The sequence below is a fragment of the Hypomesus transpacificus genome, chromosome 21, assembly GCF_021917145.1.
Source record: "Hypomesus transpacificus isolate Combined female chromosome 21, fHypTra1, whole genome shotgun sequence".
Taxonomy (NCBI): Eukaryota; Metazoa; Chordata; class Actinopteri; order Osmeriformes; family Osmeridae; genus Hypomesus; species Hypomesus transpacificus.
This window is the reverse complement of record NC_061080.1, coordinates 3,873,006-3,891,507: the sequence shown is the minus strand read 5'-3', so window position 1 is coordinate 3,891,507 and position 18,502 is coordinate 3,873,006. Positions and strand designations below refer to the sequence as shown.

General features: G+C 46.1%; 2 protein-coding genes across 6 annotated transcripts; both read left to right on the top strand.

Annotated features, from left to right (window-relative positions):
* The first annotated feature begins 34 nt into the window (after positions 1-34).
* On the top strand, positions 35-10,216 carry rasal3 (RAS protein activator like 3). The gene is made up of 18 exons (XM_047043648.1): positions 35-944; positions 1,975-2,108; positions 2,613-2,691; positions 4,299-4,366; positions 4,524-4,612; positions 4,924-5,053; positions 5,385-5,483; positions 5,591-6,262; positions 6,476-6,620; positions 7,021-7,165; positions 7,258-7,494; positions 7,682-7,883; positions 8,210-8,301; positions 8,421-8,748; positions 8,992-9,102; positions 9,448-9,638; positions 9,748-9,832; positions 9,966-10,216. Exons 1-18 carry the CDS (start codon positions 305-307, stop codon positions 10,035-10,037), a joined length of 3,519 nt encoding a protein of 1,172 aa, XP_046899604.1. The 5' UTR covers positions 35-304; the 3' UTR covers positions 10,038-10,216.
* Positions 10,217-12,111: 1,895 nt separating this feature from the next.
* trim25 (tripartite motif containing 25) lies at positions 12,112-18,298 on the top strand. Of its 5 annotated transcripts, none has more exons than XM_047043985.1 (12): positions 12,112-12,382; positions 12,672-13,309; positions 13,513-13,608; positions 13,795-14,028; positions 14,236-14,404; positions 14,539-14,559; positions 14,844-14,954; positions 15,066-15,140; positions 15,413-15,454; positions 15,765-15,818; positions 16,123-16,182; positions 16,378-18,298. In XM_047043985.1, coding segments are annotated over exons 1-12 (2,034 nt in total). In that variant the 5' UTR covers positions 12,112-12,381; the 3' UTR covers positions 16,911-18,298. The 5 variants fall into 5 exon arrangements, with proteins under 5 accessions (XP_046899941.1, XP_046899938.1, XP_046899939.1 ...); XM_047043982.1 differs by having other exon boundaries at positions 15,765-15,854; XM_047043986.1 differs by having other exon boundaries at positions 12,122-12,382; positions 12,652-13,309; positions 15,765-15,854.
* The last annotated feature ends 204 nt before the right edge of the window (positions 18,299-18,502 follow it).

The window sequence follows — 18,502 nt, the reverse complement described above, 5'->3', positions numbered from 1 at the left end:
ACACCCTCACACACACACGTTGTCAGATGATATTTCCCCACACAGGAAGCCAGAGACGCACGTTAGGACCTGGCTCTGCATCGTGTTGCCGAGGCAGACTGATCACAAGTCATCTCGTTGGTTAATGTTAGGCTTTCAGTTGCTCGGGTGTGAATCTGGCTAAGGAAAGAAACAGGAGTATTCAGAGACATGCTGGGAAGCATGCGTATCCTCACATAGCTGTTTCTTGACACGTTTTTCGTACTTTTAATCCATCACTGAGCACAGCTGCGACATCGTACAGTTCCTCCTTCCCAAATTGTACATGGGAACCAACAAGGACACCGATTTTGAGCAAGCAGCCCCACAGAAACCTGAGGAGATGGGGTCAGCCGAAACGGATAAAGACCCCCCTACTGAACCCAATCAAGCCCCCCCCACTGAGGACAACGACCCCCTCAACACGTACAAATGGCACACGGGCGCCAAGGCAACCGCTGACGGGGTCAAAGGGGAAGCTGGAGGCACGTCAGCGACGACGACGACGACGCTCGAGAGAGTGGAGAAGAGCTGCTCCAACAAATGGGGTAAGATGCAGAACTGGCGCAAAGCCCTGAGCGAGGACACCGGAGACAGGGCCTCGACCGCCACCGGACGAGGAGGAAGGAGTGAAGGGCCCAAGACAGAGAAGGCCGCGGGCAGTAAGAAGAACCCCTTCAGGAGAGCTCTGTCAGAACCTCCCGGGTCCCTCTTCTCGGCTCTGTCTTCCTCCGCCGGCGGCGGCGCGGCGGCGGCGCCCGGCTCCAGCCAGGCTTCCGGGGAGGCGGCGGGGTCCTCCTCCATGGACGTCCCGCCACAAAGGGGCGGGGGAGGGGCTCTCTTCAGGAAGTACCTGAGGACCGTCTCCCAGAAGCTGAAGAGGCCCAGGCTTCAGAGTCGGAGCAGCGCCCCGACACTGCAGCCAGGTGAGGGGCTAGATGTTGTGTTTGACGTGTCTTGTGTCTCCATGTGAGAGGTTTTGACTAGGCACACATTTACGTTTACCTTGGAGTCACAAAAGGGTGTTTGGTACAGTGCACAGAGTGTACAAATGCACGCATATCGCTCTCTATTTCTGGATAAAAATGCGACCTCTCATAAGCAGTATAAGAGATTTTAAAATGGATGTGGATCACGTATGGCTTACAGCAGGGCTTTCCATGTTGAAACACGTTGTATAAATTCATAACACATAATAATGATCGATTTTTGGGGGCCAGGTCATCTTGTCAACCAGAAAAGACTGGGGGACTTAAATAAGGTTTGAGTGAAATCTACAAGAAAGTGTTGGAAAGTCTCGAATTACTCTAAAGCGACAAAGCTATGCATTCTCTTCAAGGACTAGGCTAATTGTAGAAAGCTTTACAAAGATCCTGAAATAAAGGACAACGAAAAGGATATTTAACCTTGATTATTCTCAGTAAAAGGAAGTATTTGGTATTGAAAGAGAACATATACCACAAAAAAACTGAACAGGATGTGAGAGAGGTCTAGGGCTCTGCGTTTGGAGAGGAAGGAGGAAGATAGCATCACAACAGTGCTGGCAGGTCAAGCTATGGGAGTGGCCATGCGTTGTTGCAGATAACGCCATCATACCATAATTACTCTGAACGAAAAACCACAAAGGGTCAGCATGTGCACTCGATTGGTCTATCCCTCAGAGCACAGATAGACGATTGGTCCATCCCTCAGAGCACAGATAGACGATTGGTCCATCCCTCAGAGCACAGATAGAGGATTGGTCCATCCCTCAGAGCACAGATAGAGGATTGAATGCTTTCATGTTCAAGTCCATATAAACACACCCTGACTGACTGACGGTGCGTGGTCTCACAGTCGTTCTTGTGAACACAAAACATTGTGTCACATCACCACAACCGACTGTGTATTTCTGTTCTTATTGTGTGCGTGCACGTGTGTGCGTGCACGTGTGTGCGTGCATCTGTGTGAATGCAGGTGAGGCAGCAGCAGCCTCTGTCCCAGTGGAGCTGCCCAGGCTGTCATGGGTCCCCCCTCAGGAGGTCCCCCTGTGGGACATCAGCCACTGTCACCTGGAGGACGGCCAGATCCTCATCAGCCCGGAGGACGAGGTGAGCATTCCACCAGTACACACTACTGGGAGTCAGGTGGCTGAGCGGTTAGGGAATCTGACTAGTAATCAGAAGGTTGCCGGTTTGATTCCTGGCTGTGCCAAGTGACGTTGTGTCCTTGGGCAAGGCACTTCAGCCTACTTGCCTCGGGGGGGAATGTCCCTGTACTTGCTGTATGTCGCTGTGGATAAGAGCGTCTGATAAATGACTACATGTAAACGTACACTCCATCCTACCTCTTACCATCATCATCATAGGCCTTGCCATCTTCACTCATATAACAACCTGTGTAACAACAACTGAAGACACACACACACACACAGAGCAGTCGTGCAGTGCATTCTTAATGGTTTACACCATGTCGGTCTAAACCACTGAGACATGCACTTCACAAATGAAAGAAAAAAGCCTTCCTCAACTTGGCCTTTCACACAGATGGCCTGTCTCTAAGTGGTGTGTGTGTCTCTGTGTCTTTCTCCTTGCTCCTGCTCTTCACTATCCCAGCCCGTGATGTGGACCCGCAACAGAGTGAGCAGCTGCCTGTCCAACACCAGCATGCAGAACCTCACGGACATCAGCACCGGTCAGACGCTTGTCCTATCATAGACACACGCGTGTGTTAATAACATGGAGACATGTCTGTTACTATCACAGGCACGCATGTTACTATCGTGGCCCTAAGTTTGTTCATAACATAGACACACATGCTCTACTGTCACAGACAAATGTTTGCTGCAGTCATAGAAACACGTTGTTAATGGAGGATTCACGCATGTTACTGTCGCGGACACGTGTGTTCAATTGGTTTAAAACGATTATGCAGAAATATCCAACGAGAGACAAAGAGTGCCTTGAAAAATATGTATCAGATGTGTAAAAGCCATCGATGGTCTAAAATTACAGCTTAATTAGCTGGTAGAGATAGACAGACAGACACACAGAGGAAATGGCTGACGTGATTATGCGTGCGAGTAGCTTACAAATTGCTTCCTCAAAATGTTGAGATGGGAGATAGCACCATGCCTGGGTGTTCCAGCAGACTGATCGGGGCCGGTTGAGAGAAAGCACAGCTCTCCACTCCTGCATCTCCATGCTGTAGATCTGGTCCTCATCGATCAGGACAAACTCGGGGAAGTTCATTTGAGAGGAGGAAGAGGGGGGGGAGGGGGTTAGAGGTCGTCCTCTGAGTGTGAGAGGCGTGGGTCGTTGTTCGGCTGGACCTACACGGCCCAGGAGGGCTCGACTTGGAGAGGTGGAGCATGAGACAAGGCCGGTCCTCGGACGTGTAGTAGAGATCACAGGTTCCACAGGTTCCACAGGGGCCTCTGGTTCCACAGAACACTGTTTCAGATGAGGGGCTTCAGACGCTGGTTGGTGTGTGGAGGACCTCTGGGTAAGCAGAAAAGTCCTGTTTAAGAAGAAGGAAATCCCAAACGTTATCGATCTATTGTGAGAGTGGGACATTTCGTGGGATTGTCAGAACGGCATTACACAGATATAATGTTATTTACTATTTTATTTACGATGATTTAATCATATGATGTTTGTATTTGACATATATGATTCAAGCAGGTGTGATCCTGGATGTCCTTGAGTGGTTAATGGAGTTTTCTGTTACTAGCGCATTTTCATCTCTGTAGTGAAAGCTGAAGGCGCAAGTCTCCTGTGTGTTGCCGTGGCACCAGCTTGTTATAGCTGCACAAGCCACATCCTGTATGTGTTGATGTGCGAGGAAGTTCAGTTATCAACAGATTTTGATCGCAACTACATATGTTTCTGACTGGCGCGTGAAGTTTGTAAAACATGGACAAAAACTGTTATGAGAGCAGCGAACTGTTTTGCATGCATTCAATTGTACGCATTGTACAAATGAAGTATGTTATTCATCTTTTAGCAGAGCTTAAGGCTGAGCATGGCCCTATTAGCATCTAGTAATTAGGAAATGTACTGTCCCTCCCATTGTGGTTTTAGAATGTGCAATTGCTAAGTGAGTCAAGGACCTCTCTTTACTCACAGAAAAAAACACACAAGTAGATGAAAGTGTTCAAAAACTTGATTCACTGCACGAAGCGAGACTAAACAAATAATAAATCAATACAATTCCACATACAAGTGAGCTATACCATGTGAATGAGTCTGAATTTAAAACGCTAACGTTATAAATTCAATGTATTACCCTTTGACTTACAGAATGTAGCCCTGACAACGTGGGCCCTGCTGGTGGGCCCAGACTGAAAAACCAAGATGGCGGCGTGAGGGTATGGGATAACATCAAGCACACTCAAGCTCCGTACATGACGATACACAACAACTTTGTTTACTGCTGGCCTGACTTCTGACCAGGTCTTTGACGTCATCTTTACTTTTCATTCCCTCATCCAAACATCACCACTCTCTCTTTTCCCCAACCTTCAGGCCTTAATCAAACGACGTCTTGAAAACCGAACGAAAAGGAGCAACAGTAGCACCCAGTTGAACACCTTTGGGTTAAACAAAGGAAAGAGGTATGCTTGCATGAGTCACTGGTAATCAGGAAGGATGGGTCATCAGGAAGGATGGGTGGTTGACCTTACGGTAGCTCCAAATCCACAGAGGGTCATTTCCCCCAACAAAGCAACATTTTGAACTTTTTTGCCCATTTTTTTTCCTTTATCATCACACCATCCATTTCACATGCCTGAACTAACCATGAAACGGGCTTGTTAGAATGTACCGTGTCCAAAAAGGTCACCGGCTGTTCACAGTTAATTGAACAAGTGAGCTTTTTAATGTCTTGAAATCCATGGGTTTTGAATCTGCTTGGTGTTTCCCCCAGGGTCTACGGTTCCCGGGAGTCAGTGTCCATCCCAGTCAGTGCTGCGGGGAGCTTGGACCTGAGCGCTGACACCAGCACCATCATCAGACCTGTCCACAGCTCCATTCTAGGGGAGAAGTACTGCTTTGAGGTAGGACTTGACCTTTGTCTGTATTTTACACCACAAACCCTTTGTCAAAAACAAGATCCCACAAGATCAACTATCTTTTCTCTGCAGACAGATATCATAGATAACCCTAACCCTGCCTGTTATAGTTAGAGAGATATTATAGATAACCCTAACCCTACCTGTTATAGTTAGACAGATATCATAGATAACCCTAACCCTGCCTGATATAGTTAGACAGATATCATAGATAACCCTAACCTTACCTGTTATAGTTAGACAGATATTATAGATAACCCTAACCCTACCTGTTATAGTTAAAGAGTTTGCTAATTGCTCAATGCTGTCATACTAGGTGATCAACTCAGAGAACAATCACTGTTTTGGATGCACCTCCGCCGCAGAGAGAGACCGCTGGATTGAAGACCTCAGGAGGGCTGCCCAGCCCAATAAGGTAAAACCAAATATTTCAGAACGTCCAATTTTAGTGTTGGTACATACCACAACAAATTGTAAAGTAAGTAATCTCATTCTTCGCTCCAAAACGTTTGTTCCTACCAGGACAACGTTGAACGAACAGAGAACTCCCTCAGTCTGTGGGTGAACGAGGCCAAGGATCTGCCCGCCAAGCGACGCTACTACTGCGAGCTGCACCTGGACGGCACTCTGTTCGCCCGTACCAGCAGCCGATTGGTGGGCAAGTCTGCCAACCGCTCAAGCCCGGCTGGGGATGGCTCTGCTGGGGCTTCCAGTAGCGGACAAGGGAGTGGTGTGACCGGAGGCTGCCAGCTATTCTGGGGCGAGTTCTTCGAGCTTGATAACCTTCCGACGTTCTCCCAGATCATCCTGCATCTCTTCCGTGACGAGGACCCCAAGAAAAAGCGCCACTCTCGGGATGAGGCCAGCCTGCACCCCCTCGGCAGCGTTGCCATATCCCTAGCCGACATCCGTGGGAGGGCCTACCAGGAAAAGTGGCACCCGATCATTCCCTACAAGGCGTCAGGCACGGGAGGGTCCAAGGAGCAACTGGGGCCTCAGGCTTCGCTTCGAGTCAAGGCCCGCTTTCAGAACCTGCAAGTGCTGCCCATCGAGAAGTACAAGGAGTTTGCGGAGTTTGTGACGGTGGACTACTTGGGGATGTGCGGTAGTTTGGAGCCTCTGCTCACCGTCAAGGAGAAGGAGGAGCTGGCGGGGGCTCTGGTGCATGTCCTTCAGAGCATCGGCATGGCCAAGGTACACCAAGTGAAGAGGGCCCCAGAGACGTCAGCCTGATCTGCACCTGCACAGACACTTATAGTTCCTCTTAGAGGCATCTAAAATGATTGACCTTCAAAATAAAGGTCTCTAGGAAACTAGATTGGCACATGACGAGCGTCATGGTCCTCGTCTGTATGAACCATTGTTTGCTCTGATAAAAGCTCTCACAGTCCTGTGTTTGTGTTTCAGGAGTTTCTGATAGCGCTGGGCGGTGCGGAGGTGGAGCGTCTCGGTGAGAAGGAGGCTCTGATCTTCAGGGAGAACACTCTGGCCACCAAGGCCATTGACGAGTACATGAAACTGGTTGGCCAGAAGTACCTCCTTGATACCCTTGGTAGGGATGCCTTGTGGTCTCATTTCTTTAAAAACAAAACTTTTTAGGTGTATCTTGGGAGTCAGGTGGCTGAGCGGTTATGGAATAGGCTAGTAATCAGAAGGTTGCTGGTTCGATTCCCGGCCCCTCAAAATGACATTGCGTCTTTGGGCAAGGCACTTCACCCTCCTTGCCTCAGGGGAATGTCCCTGTACTTATTGTAAGTCGTTCTGGATAAGAGCGTCTGCTAAATGACTAAATGTAAATCTTTTGACTTTGGCCAATTGTTGAAATCTGTTACGACACCACCGTGATCAATACGTTGCTCTCTGTTAGAAAGGGAAGACAAGCAGCTTCATGACCCTTCCTTCCTTTCTCTTTGACTCCCTCTCTCCCTTTCTTCCTCCCCCCATCCCTGCAGGAGACTTCATCACCCGCCTGTATGCTTCAGTGGAGAGCTGCGAGGTCGACCCTCGTAAATGTCCCGCCGCCGACCTGCCGATCAACCAGAGGCACCTGAAAGAGAGCTGCGAGGAAGTGGTGCAGAAGATCACCGAGATGCACGGGTAAGCAAGAGAGTGGGGCCGTTTTCCAGGGAAAGAGACACAGAATTGTGTCAAACTGTTTCTTCCTCTTTTTTCCTTCTCTCTTGATGCAGGTCGTTCCCCGAAGAGCTGAACCGGATCTTCTCCAGCTGGGTGGAGTTGTGCGAGGCTGAGGGACGACCTGAGATTGGCCAGCGCCTCATATCCTCTTCGTTGTTTCTCCGCTTCCTGTGTCCGGCCGTCCTAAGCCCCTCCCTGTTTGGGCTGATGCAGCCCTACCCTGAGCCAGTCACCCTCCGCACCCTCACTCTCACCGCTAAAGTCATCCAGAACCTGGCCAACTTCACCTTGTAAGTGTGTCTTTCTTACCCGTGGTAGTTTAGCTTATCTCATCAGGCTTCATAGACTAGAACAATTCCTTCTGTCAAACGGCGAGGAGGCCAACAGCCTGTGTGTGAAGAACCGGCATGATACGCCTCAGCTTCACAGTGTCCCTAATCTCCATGCCTATATCCAACCCACTCTGTTTTGATGCAGGTTTGGTGAGAAGGAAGAATACATGCTCTTCATGAACGAATTTCTCCAGGAGCACTGGGAGAAGATGCGAGCTTTCCTTCAGACAGTGTCCAACCCAGACGGAGACATCCCAATGACTTCCTTCGATGGTTACGTGGACCTTCCCCTGCGTCTGGCGGTCCTCCATGGCTTGCTGGTCGACATCATATCCCAGATGGAGCCGGTAGGCCAGGTCACGTTCGAGCCTTGACTCGCTCGAATACTTTGTGTAGAGCCTTAGTCTTTACAAGAACACTACAAGAGAGCCCGAGAGGTTTTACATTTACATTTAGTCATTTAGCAGATGCTCTTATCCAGAGCGACTTACAGTAAGTACAGCAATATTCCACCCGAGGCCAGTAGGGTGAAGTGCCTTACCCAAGGACACAATGTCAATAGGCACGGCCGGGAATCGAACCAGCAACCTTCTGATTACTCGCCCGATTCCCTAACCGTTCAGCCACCTGACTCCTTAAATTGCAGCTGATATGGTGATCACTTTTTTTTCAGGACACAATAGACAAACTCCATCGTCTGCCTTCAATTCTGAACCAAATAACAGAATCCCTGGGCCCTGATGCTCCACGGATCACAGTTAGAAGGTGAGAAGCTCGCCTCCATCTTTCTAATATGTACATCAAATGTATTTGCGTGTGTTACTCATATGTGTTAATGCACTGCTTTGTAATTTTTTTTAACTGGTCTTGTCTTTGTCTCATAGCCGCACAGGGCTATCAAAACCAACATATGTACCCCCTAAAGACCTGGAAAAGTACAGTCCTCTCCACACCTCCCTCCAGCAGCTGCCCATCGACCAGAAGAGCAGCCAGGGGAAAGATGGGTCCGAGAGGGGCACAAGAGACAGAAGGAGCGTCCGGGACAGGAAGCCAGTGTCCAGGACGCAGAGTGCCCCGCACAGGAGACCAGCGCAACCCAAACAGCCCCAGAAGAGACAGATCAGCACCGAGGATCTGACCGTTGAAGACAACGTGCCGACTGAGCCGGACATGGGGGCAAATCCTCCTCTTGATATCTCCTCGCCACAAAGTGTGAGTTGTATGAGGAGAAAGAGGTCTAATAGCCATTCTTTTATCCTTTTTTTTCTCCCCAAATGTGTTAAATACCACCCAATCTGTCATGCGTAAGGGTACGTAGGTATGCTTTGGGTCCACTTGCATAACATGGACATGTTATGTCCAGTAGATGTAGTTCCCCAATGTGCTGTCACCCACCGAAGTAATTGGGTGGTTGGAAAGGTTGTCTTCTAAAAGGTGACCCGTGTCTTGTTTCAGAGTATCAGTGTGAAGCAACCACCTGCTCCAGTGCCATGGATTAAAGACAACCAGCACAAGGAGACACACAAGATGAAGGCAGAACAGGAGCAGGTTAGCCTACTGGACAAGGTAAGGCTCGTTAGGTTCTGCCAGTACAGCAGATTTGTCTTTTTGAGTTTTTGTGTATAGAAAATACAATTTATATTTACTTGATCTTAATTTTGCAGCATATAGTAAGTACAGCAGATAATCAAGAATCAGAAGTGCATAGTTTAAACAGTATTGCAATGATTAGAGCCAAGGAATGGTCAGTATTATTCCAGATATAGAGCAACAATAACATCTCAACTTTTCAATATTGCACATGTTGGATGGTAGTACTGAGCGAACCTTTTATCAGCAACGAACTACAGAAATACTGCTATCCTGACATTTTTGCTGTGCATGACGTGACTGTATCCCAATTTTACCCAGCATGCCGAGGAACTGTCAGAGCTCCGACTAGGGGTGGAGCAAGTGACAGAGCGTGAGCTGGAGATGGCCAAGCGCTTGGAGGACTTCATTGTCCAGAGCCAAGACCAAAATGCAATGCTGCAGGCTGAGGTCAGTGAGCTGCGGAACCTGCTGGCCGTCCGTGAGGAACAGCTCGCAAGTGCCACCTTCAGGTGAGGCAGACAAGCTATTTCAAGAAATTTGCTAAACTCATGGGCAGTCTGTGTTTAAACGTTGCACTGTTATTGACTATTTGGCTTTTATTTTTCTGTCGGGCCAAAGACTTGGGGTTATTGAAGAGGAGAGAGAGGAGGATGAGAGAAAGCTTAATGTTGCCGTGGCAGCAGCTGAACGATTGAATGTACTGGTAAGCGAGAACTTTCGTAGAAATGTTCCATCAGCATACTATTTAGAACAGAGTCCTGCTACACAAATACTAATAACAGCCAACATGACCTGAAGATAATAAAAGAAGGATCTTGGTGTTGCTGTGTTCCCAGGAGGAGCAGTTTGCAGATCTGCTGAAGGATCTCCACGAGCACAGCGGTCAGAACAACATTCAACTGCCATGACACACATCAACTGAACTTAGATGAAAATGATGACACTGGGTGTTCAATGGATTAACCTTCTGCTGTTCTTGGCTGAATGCTTCACAAATGATGTTGAATTTATCATTTGTAATCATATGAGACACCTTTTGTTTATATTGTTCAGTGTAAACAGTAAACATTGAGGTTCATTAAAGGTAGTTCATTGTGTGATAGAATTCCAATCTCTGTCGAGCATGAATTACATGCACCCTAATATTTCATTAATTATTACAAGCTCCATAATTTTGTGAATGCAAAAAAAGTTTGACGTTTCTGTGTCATTTCAAAATGTAGACGGTGCATTCACACGTGTTTCACATTCATATCAGTGAATACAAAGAACACACGGATGGGCTGCTTTAATAAACTTTGTGCTAACCTAATAAAAGCTTACAAACTTTTCTCCTGGCAGTTTCTGCCCTGCCAGATTTGCTACAAGTGACCTACTTTTATTTCGGTGGGTTTCTAGTCTTTATTGAGTGTAACCTAGCCTGACGTCGTCCCACTCATAATTCTAGTCAGAATATGAGTCTGAAAACTCTCCGTTGGGCTGTGAATATGGGGCGTGTGTCACATTTACATTTAGTCATTTAGCAGACGCTCTTATCCATAGCGACTTACAGTAAGTACAGGGACATTCCCCCCGAGGCAAGTAGGGTGAAGTGCCTTGCCCAAGGACACAACATCATGTGGCACGGCGGGGAATCGATCCGGCAACCTTCTGATTACTAGCCCGACTCCCTCACCGCTCAGCCATCTGACTCCCATGTGTGTCAACCGAGCTCGTAAAACAGATGCCTCTTCGCTCAATTGGATAGACCTACAACCAATCAGAGCAACGTAATATATTATTTGTTGAAAACAAATTCAACCCAAGCGCTCTTTGGTGACGTTGTTGATTACGTTACTGTTGATCATCTGTCCATCATCGTATAAAGCCCGCCCTGACAATTTAATTGGTCCGAACAGCTCCTGTTCGGATATAGTTTTTCCGCAATAGAGCCCCTCCAGACCTAGCCTGGTCCTAACCAGACCCTCGTACATTTCATTTGTACAGAGGGTCTGGGATCTCTCGATTGACAAACGTTAACTTCCTTGAAGGCGGGTCGTATGTTGAAGTTTAAAACTATTGGATCCACCCAGAGCCACTCTGATTTGCCATAACCAATCGCAAGTGTTCGCCTTAGCCAACTCCTTCACCACTACTGTAACAGAGCTAGCTGCCGTAGCTGGAAAATCAAACTATTCCCGCACCCCGTGGGGAGGAGGGCCACAACATTATGGCCACCAACAAAACTCAGCAAGGAATGTTCTTGACTTCAGAACCGAGCTCCCAGACCTAGTACAGAGGCAAAATCCAAATTGAGCGGAAGTATACGGTGGCCCTGAAGTGCAAATGACACCCCCTAATATGAGTACATCCCCCAAATGAAAATACTCCCCCCCAATACGAGTCAACTCCCCCCAAATCGGATGACTTGTTCACCTCCCCCCAATACAAAAACGCGCTCCCCCCCCAATACGAGTCAACTCCCCCCAAATCGGATGACTTGTTCACCTCCCCCCAATACAAAAACGCGCTCCCCCAAATGGAAAACGACATTACATTAACTCAAAAACACATTACATTAACTCTGAAAGGAAAGGGTAGGTACTACACTTTAGCGCTGATTGGATGCAGTAGGCTAACTGACAAGAAATTGATTGACAGAAGTACAAAATGCAATAGCCTGACAGAGTTACGTGCACCAGAACATTTATTTGGGTAAATTCGGACACCTTCAGTTTCGCCAACGCTCAAAAAAGTTTAATTGAATTAAAAATGTGTTGAAGAAAGGGTTTTAGTCAGCCTCTTCACTAACGGAAGTTAAATTATAAATAAAGTAAAGTAAGCAAACAGCGCTTGATCGGCCATGACTGACATCAACGCAGCAAACCACGAGAAGCTGGAATGTCCGACTTTACAGAGCCGTTTTCAACTCCTCCCCGACTGCAAGCGGCTACTCTCGCCGGTCGTTTCATGCAGCCGCAGTCCCAGAGCCATAGAAAAAGATTTTTCTATGCCGTTTTTTTTCTAGTATGCCTTTTTCTATGGCTCTGCGCAGTCCATGTCGAACGCACCTATTGTCTCTCTGTGGCTGTCTGGCTCCACCTATTTGGCTCGGAAGTGAACACCCTTTATGCGCACGAAGAGTGTAACCTATTCAGCGATCAACTGATAATTGGTTGGGAACGATACACCTGTCCTGTGCTGAGGTTGAGACTGATTTTGCGGTCTGGTGGTGGTAAGCACGCCAACTAACGAAGAGATCCATCCAACTGAAGTAAGTTAATTTATGATTACTAGACAAATGAATAATAGTCTTGTATAGAAAATCGGTAGGTTAAGCGTAGCTAAATTTGGTGATTAAAATACGTCCTATAGGAATTAAACAAATAAATGCCCAGGAGAATCTACCCTTGTCCACTATAATCCAAGAATTCATTGAACACTTGCCGCACGGCAAACGTTATTCATAATCTAAAGTTGTGTGTAATTTTTCTGCCGAGATCGAACAGGCCTAATGTAGGTTTCGTTTTCTTACTCTTTAAGTTTCGTTTCTCCTCCCATAGTGACGCAGCACTTGACGGCACAGCTCTGTTACGGATCCGCCATGGCCGAGGAAATGACTTCTCTCATGAGTCTAGAAGATGAACTAACTTGTAGCATCTGCCTCTGTCCATTTGACTGTCCGGTGACAACACCTTGCGGACACAATTTCTGTCAAGATTGCCTCTTCACCACATGGAAAGAAAATTACAGCTGTCCGCAATGCAGGACGCACTTTTCGACCAAACCAGAGCTGAAAAAGAACACGGTGCTCAGCACCGTCATGGAGACGTTCAAACTGAGGGCATTAAGGAGTGATTCCAGCATTACTGTGAAGGAAACAATGAAGCCTGAAGAGCCTAAACCCGAGTGTGTCATCTGTGATACCTGTATGCTGGCCAAAGCAGTAAAAACCTGCCTCACGTGCATGGCGTCCTTCTGTGAGGACCATGTAAGACCGCACAAAGAGAATCCGATATTTAGCACCCATCAGCTGTGCGACCCGCTTGGAGACCTCCGCGAGCGTATCTGCACCGACCACAACAAGTTGATGGAGTTCTACTGCAACCAGCATCGCCGCTGTATTTGTAGCATCTGTCTGCAGCAGGTGCACAAGGGGTGTCAGTTCTCCACCCCCGACGAACAACGAGCTTTTCAAGAGGTCTGTGACGTTTGTTTAGACTATTTGTCAACTCATTTATCATGTGCAAGGGAGGGTGCATTTTAAGGCCGTCATTGTTGTCACTATTGTCAATATCAACCCTAGCAGCCACTCCTACATTGAGGGCTTGGCGTTGTTTTTAATTGTTAACATTCTTGATTCTGAGTCATATTACTTGCTTGTGTGTTCTTCCTTTTTTCAAGTCTGACATGAGAAACAAATTAGGTATGCTGGATGGAAAAATTGAGAAGAACCGAAATGTCATTTCCGAGATGAAGAGTCAACAGATCAGGCTGAAGGTTAGACCAGTTGTAGACCAGATAAAAGTTTATAAAAATTAAACATTTGGTAGAACATCATAGTTAAAAAATAATGATATATATATATGGATATGTGTGTGTGTGTGTGTGTAGAGAAGATGTGTTCTTTTATTGGCTTCTACGTACAGCACAGACCCAATTCACGTCTGAGTCTTTGTTTTCCAGGACACCGCATCTAGCAAGAAGAAGGTTCTGGAAGGTGAGTACCAGCAGATCCGGGAGATGCTGGACCGGGAGGAGCGGGAGGCCCTGAACACGGTGGACCGTGAGCAGGAGAGCGGTCAGACCAAGCTGCAGGGTCTCATGAAGAAGTTTGACCAGAACATCGATAAGATGAGTGGAGCCAGAGATGACATCAACAACCTCCTTAGCCAGTCTGAGAGCCTGGCCTTTCTACAGGTGAAAGACTGTTTCAACATACTGTAGTTGATGTAGGGAAAAGTGAACTCAACCGTGTCAGAAGAATGCTTTTAGGAAACAACCTGGATAGGTACTTTGCTCTATGAAAGTGCATTAATATCTGAAAAAAATGTATTTGGATATGTGGCCCCGCTAACTGACTCCAGTTTCATCTGTTGCTGGCTCTGATCTCTTCCTCTAATTCAGGCTTCAGTGGATCTTCCCTCCCAGGCGACCTTTGACCCCTACACACCACGGGTGAACCTAGACTCTAAGGCTGTTGCTGCATCACAGGCCTTCGCAGCAGTGCTGAGGGAGCATCTGTCCCACTTATTCAACCAACCTGTGGAAGCTAGGCTGCAGAAACTAAGACCAGGTCTCTGGTCTATCTCACTGTTCGTGCTTGCATTTATTACCAAGCATACCATTGTATGCTTTTTGTCAGACAGATTAAGAGTTGTTAGTGACTGGTGTGTTTGGTATGTATTGTAATATCCTATTTCATTTCAGAACTTAGCATGGGCATGCGAGGTACGTTGAGTCAAGAGTGACAGACTAGCAATAAAATCGTTCAATCAAATAATCATCATAATGCAGGGCTTCGGTTCTTAAATTGGGTTGTGGTACTGAAAACTAAAAATGATTTCAATCCAAGGGTAGTGAAATGAAAATCGATGATTCAACAAATGTGATGTATAAATTAGGCAGTGTGTGTCCACAGATAAATTCTTGAAATGTTCATGATTTTAAGAGACATGCCATCTTTAAGAAATGCTTCGAGCTTCATTATAATCCCCTGAATCTCTTTGTTTCAGGTGAGAGTACCTTTGTACCACCGCTGATATCAAATCCTCCGCCAATGTTTACTGACTTCCGGAACCCACAAACCTTCCCATTGTCTGAGCACGGCAGAGGCCCAATATTTGGTTGGGATTTCGTCATTCTCACCCATATACAAACTACTTCACAATGAAAGAGAGGGGGGGGGGGGGTGGTGTGTATCAAGTTTGACTAAAACGATGGTCTTTGTTTTTTAGGACGAGCAGAAGTTACTCCGAGGCCCCCCAGATCTCACAGCCCAGGAGCTGCTCTCAGAGCAGGCCAGAAAAAGAGTATGACCCTCTACATTTATATTTAGTCATTTAGCAGACGCTCTTATCCAGAGCGACTTACAGTTAGTACAGGGACATTCTCCCCTAGGCAAGTAGGGTGAAGTGCCTTGCCCAAGGACACAACGTCATTTTGCAGGGCCCAGGAATCGAACCAACAACCTTCTGATTAATTGCCCAACTCCCTAACCGCTCAGCCATCTGACCCCTCAAATCATACATATGACATATTCCCGGTGCGTATTTGTGTCTAACAAAGTTCATTCTGATTTCAGAGCCTGATAAGAAAACGGATTCGAAGGACCAGAGAGGTGACAGTAAGTCCTTTACACTTTTAATATTCTGATTATTCACTTTCATATCTTATATCATGTTCATTTGGGAGACTTGTGTAATTGGAATAATGGATTTAGTTACATCACTGGTTTTAAACTCATGTCCATAAAAAGCAAACATTCACAGACCCCATGATATGTTACATGACAGATGTCTTGCGGAAGCTAGCGTGGGAATGTCACGTGTTTGCATTTTAATAAACACGGTCATATTGTAAAGAGTACCTATCATTGCAGGCACTTTATTACAAGGTTTTAGGAGACTAAGTAGTTATTGTATTCTTTTTTTAAGAAACAAAAAAGCAGCCCTCCCAGTCTACGTCAACACCGAAGGAGCACCCAAAAGGTACCTGTGAAGAACCTCGGAACAAGGATAAGCCCGGTAAAACTGTGTTTACTTAGACTTCGAACAATTTTCACATTTTTCTGTTTTCCAGTTCCAGATATGTGATAATGGCTCTTTACCCTTTAGGTAGCTTTACTTTATATGTAGGCAATAAGATCAATAAAAAAAGTTATTCAATTAAGTCTAAATTGTGAAAGATTGTTTCAGGGCTTCAGAAGCAAAGAGGTGTATTGATGAGGATAGGACTTTAAATTATAGTATACTATTAATGTAATGTAATGTATTTATTTTTCCCATCTTTTAGAGCCATTGAAGATGCCTCCAAATATCACCTCGGTTGCAAAAAGACATGACCTTTTGCAATGCAAGTTCACAAACGTTGATAAAATAATGCTATTTCCCTTGTACATCAAATGTTCTTTACTGTATATCTAGTCGGAATATATTTGTAGAAATCATGTGTGTATATCTAGATGGAATATATTTGTAGAAATCATGTGTGTATATCTAGATGGAATATATTTGTTGAAATCATGTGTGTGTATGTGTATATCCTTAGATGGCACGGTCCTCACCCTGGACGGCAAGACGGCCCACAAGCGCGTCTGCCTCAGCGAGAACTTCACTGTGGCCACCGTGTCGGACGAGCCCAACGCCTACCCCGACTGCCCCGCCCGCTTCTCTGTCTGCTCCCAGGTGCTGTGCACCAAAGGCTTCTCTAGGGGGCGTCACTACTGGGAGGTCAAGATGAGCAGCAACAACTTTGTCGGCCTAGGCCTGGCTTACAACAGCATTGACCGCAAGGGTCCCGCTAGCCGGCTAGGCCGGAACGCCCAGTCGTGGTGCGTCGAGTGGTTCAACGTCAAGCTGTCAGCCTGGCATGCTAGCAGCGAGACCGTGCTGGTCAATCCTAATCCTAGCCGCGTTGGCGTGCTACTGGATTGCGAGGAGGGGACGGCTACGTTCTATAACGTGGCAGATAGGGCGACCCCCTTCCACTCGTTTGTGTTCCCCTTTGCGGAGGCGGTGTACCCAGCTTTTTGGATTTTTTCCAATGGCTCGTCTGTTAGCTTGTGTAAACTGCAAGCTTGAGTATCTTGAGGAAACACACAGATGTGCATGCATACACAAATCCGTATGAATGCTCAGATACTGATATGTGTGAGTATCAAATAATCCTGTTCGTATATAAGAATCTTGACCTATCTTCAGATACACAAATCTTGCCTCCTGGTGTGTTTATAATCCCAGAGGTTCCTTTTCGTGGTAGAGGGTAATTATTACGCAACTCTGTTTTTTACCATTGCCTGGACTTTGGTTCTTTTGTGAGTATCGATTGGAGCATTGCCACTGAGAACGATTGATTGTGCTGCATAATATTAACATCAAATGTTTGGATCACATTCTTTCACGTTAGGGTCAAATGGTGACATCTCTCGTAAAATTGTGGCTTTTTTTTTATTATAGCTAAACGGGAACCTGACCCGAGAGATTGAGAGAACCAGAAAACCATTCAAGATCCTGTTTTAGCAGATCTTGATGTAAGTGCAGCATACACACACAGTAGATAAACACTGTAGATGTTTTCTTGATGTGTGTGTCGTGTGCTGACACCATCTACATCCCTAGGTGAATGATATGACATACACTTACATATTGGAGAGTAGAATGGCTTTCGCTGGTTTGGAGTCGGATATTTGTTGACAGAAAGCTTGTAAAGTTGAGCAACTTCACCGCACATATAGTGTGGCTGAAGTCTGGCCTGACCTTCTGTACTTGGTGTACTCAGGGTTTGGTAGTAGACATACTGTAAATGAGTATGATTTATAAATGCTACACCAGCTGTCAGGTTTATGTCACACTGGCTCCACTTTTGCTTCCATCTCACAATGAAATACGTGTGTGTGTGTGAAAAGTGAGGCCTTGCATCATCTACTTAAGCGACCTTGGTGTTTATTTGATACATCACCATCACTAAGGTCAGTTACAGGTGACAATGGACCGGTCCTGTTCAACATGTTTTAAGGTATTCTTCAATTTGCATGTATTACCTTATTGAAACACTTGGACCTGCTTTGAGTATGGGAACCCATCAGTTCCATCAGGGTGTAGCCACAGAGCTTGGAAGTCCACATACATGTTCTGTACTTAATAACCCAAGGGACTTACTGATAACTGTGTTGCTGTTGACTCTGTCTTTCCTGGCATTGAAATGACAATGTCAAGTTCTGTAAATATTACTAGAAGAAGGGTTCATGATAAAGGATTTGTATACATGTATTGGGGTGTATTCTGGGGCCCTATGTCCACGGGTTGTGTATTAGGAATTAAAGGTTTAGTTTTCCTTTAAGCCTTACCAAAAAAAAAAAAGTGCAGTACATTCAATTTAACAATGTACTGTATACTCATTATGACCGTATTCAAATCAACGCTTGATGGATAATTTGATGATGTTCACATTAAAGTCTTTATATCACTCATTTTATGCTGTTTGTTTTTTGCCATTTTCAATAAATGCTCAATTTCCTCAGTTATCCCTCTGTTTTTCTCTGTTTATCCACCCGAATGGGGCTCACTCGGAGCCAACTTGTTCAAATTGTCCAGTTGAAGTGCTGGTGGCTATAATACTTATATTCTTACCTGAAAATAACTGCCCCAAAAGGTGTGTGTGTGGTGACATAACT

What these genes read in the sequence shown, in the direction of transcription:
- rasal3 (XM_047043648.1), top strand. Translation starts at nt 305, where the DNA reads ATGGGAACCAACAAGGACACCGATTTTGAGCAAGCAGCCCCACAGAAA. An exon ending in CCTCACGGACATCAGCACCG is followed by an intron (nt 2,692 to 4,298) that starts GTCAGACGCTTG and finishes TTTGACTTACAG; the next exon opens with AATGTAGCCCTGACAACGTG. An exon ending in AACCTGGCCAACTTCACCTT is followed by an intron (nt 7,495 to 7,681) that starts GTAAGTGTGTCT and finishes GTTTTGATGCAG; the next exon opens with GTTTGGTGAGAAGGAAGAAT.
- trim25 (XM_047043982.1), top strand. An exon ending in TCGGAACAAGGATAAGCCCG is followed by an intron (nt 15,855 to 16,122) that starts GTAAAACTGTGT and finishes CCCATCTTTTAG; the next exon opens with AGCCATTGAAGATGCCTCCA. An exon ending in AAGACATGACCTTTTGCAAT is followed by an intron (nt 16,183 to 16,377) that starts GCAAGTTCACAA and finishes GTATATCCTTAG; the next exon opens with ATGGCACGGTCCTCACCCTG.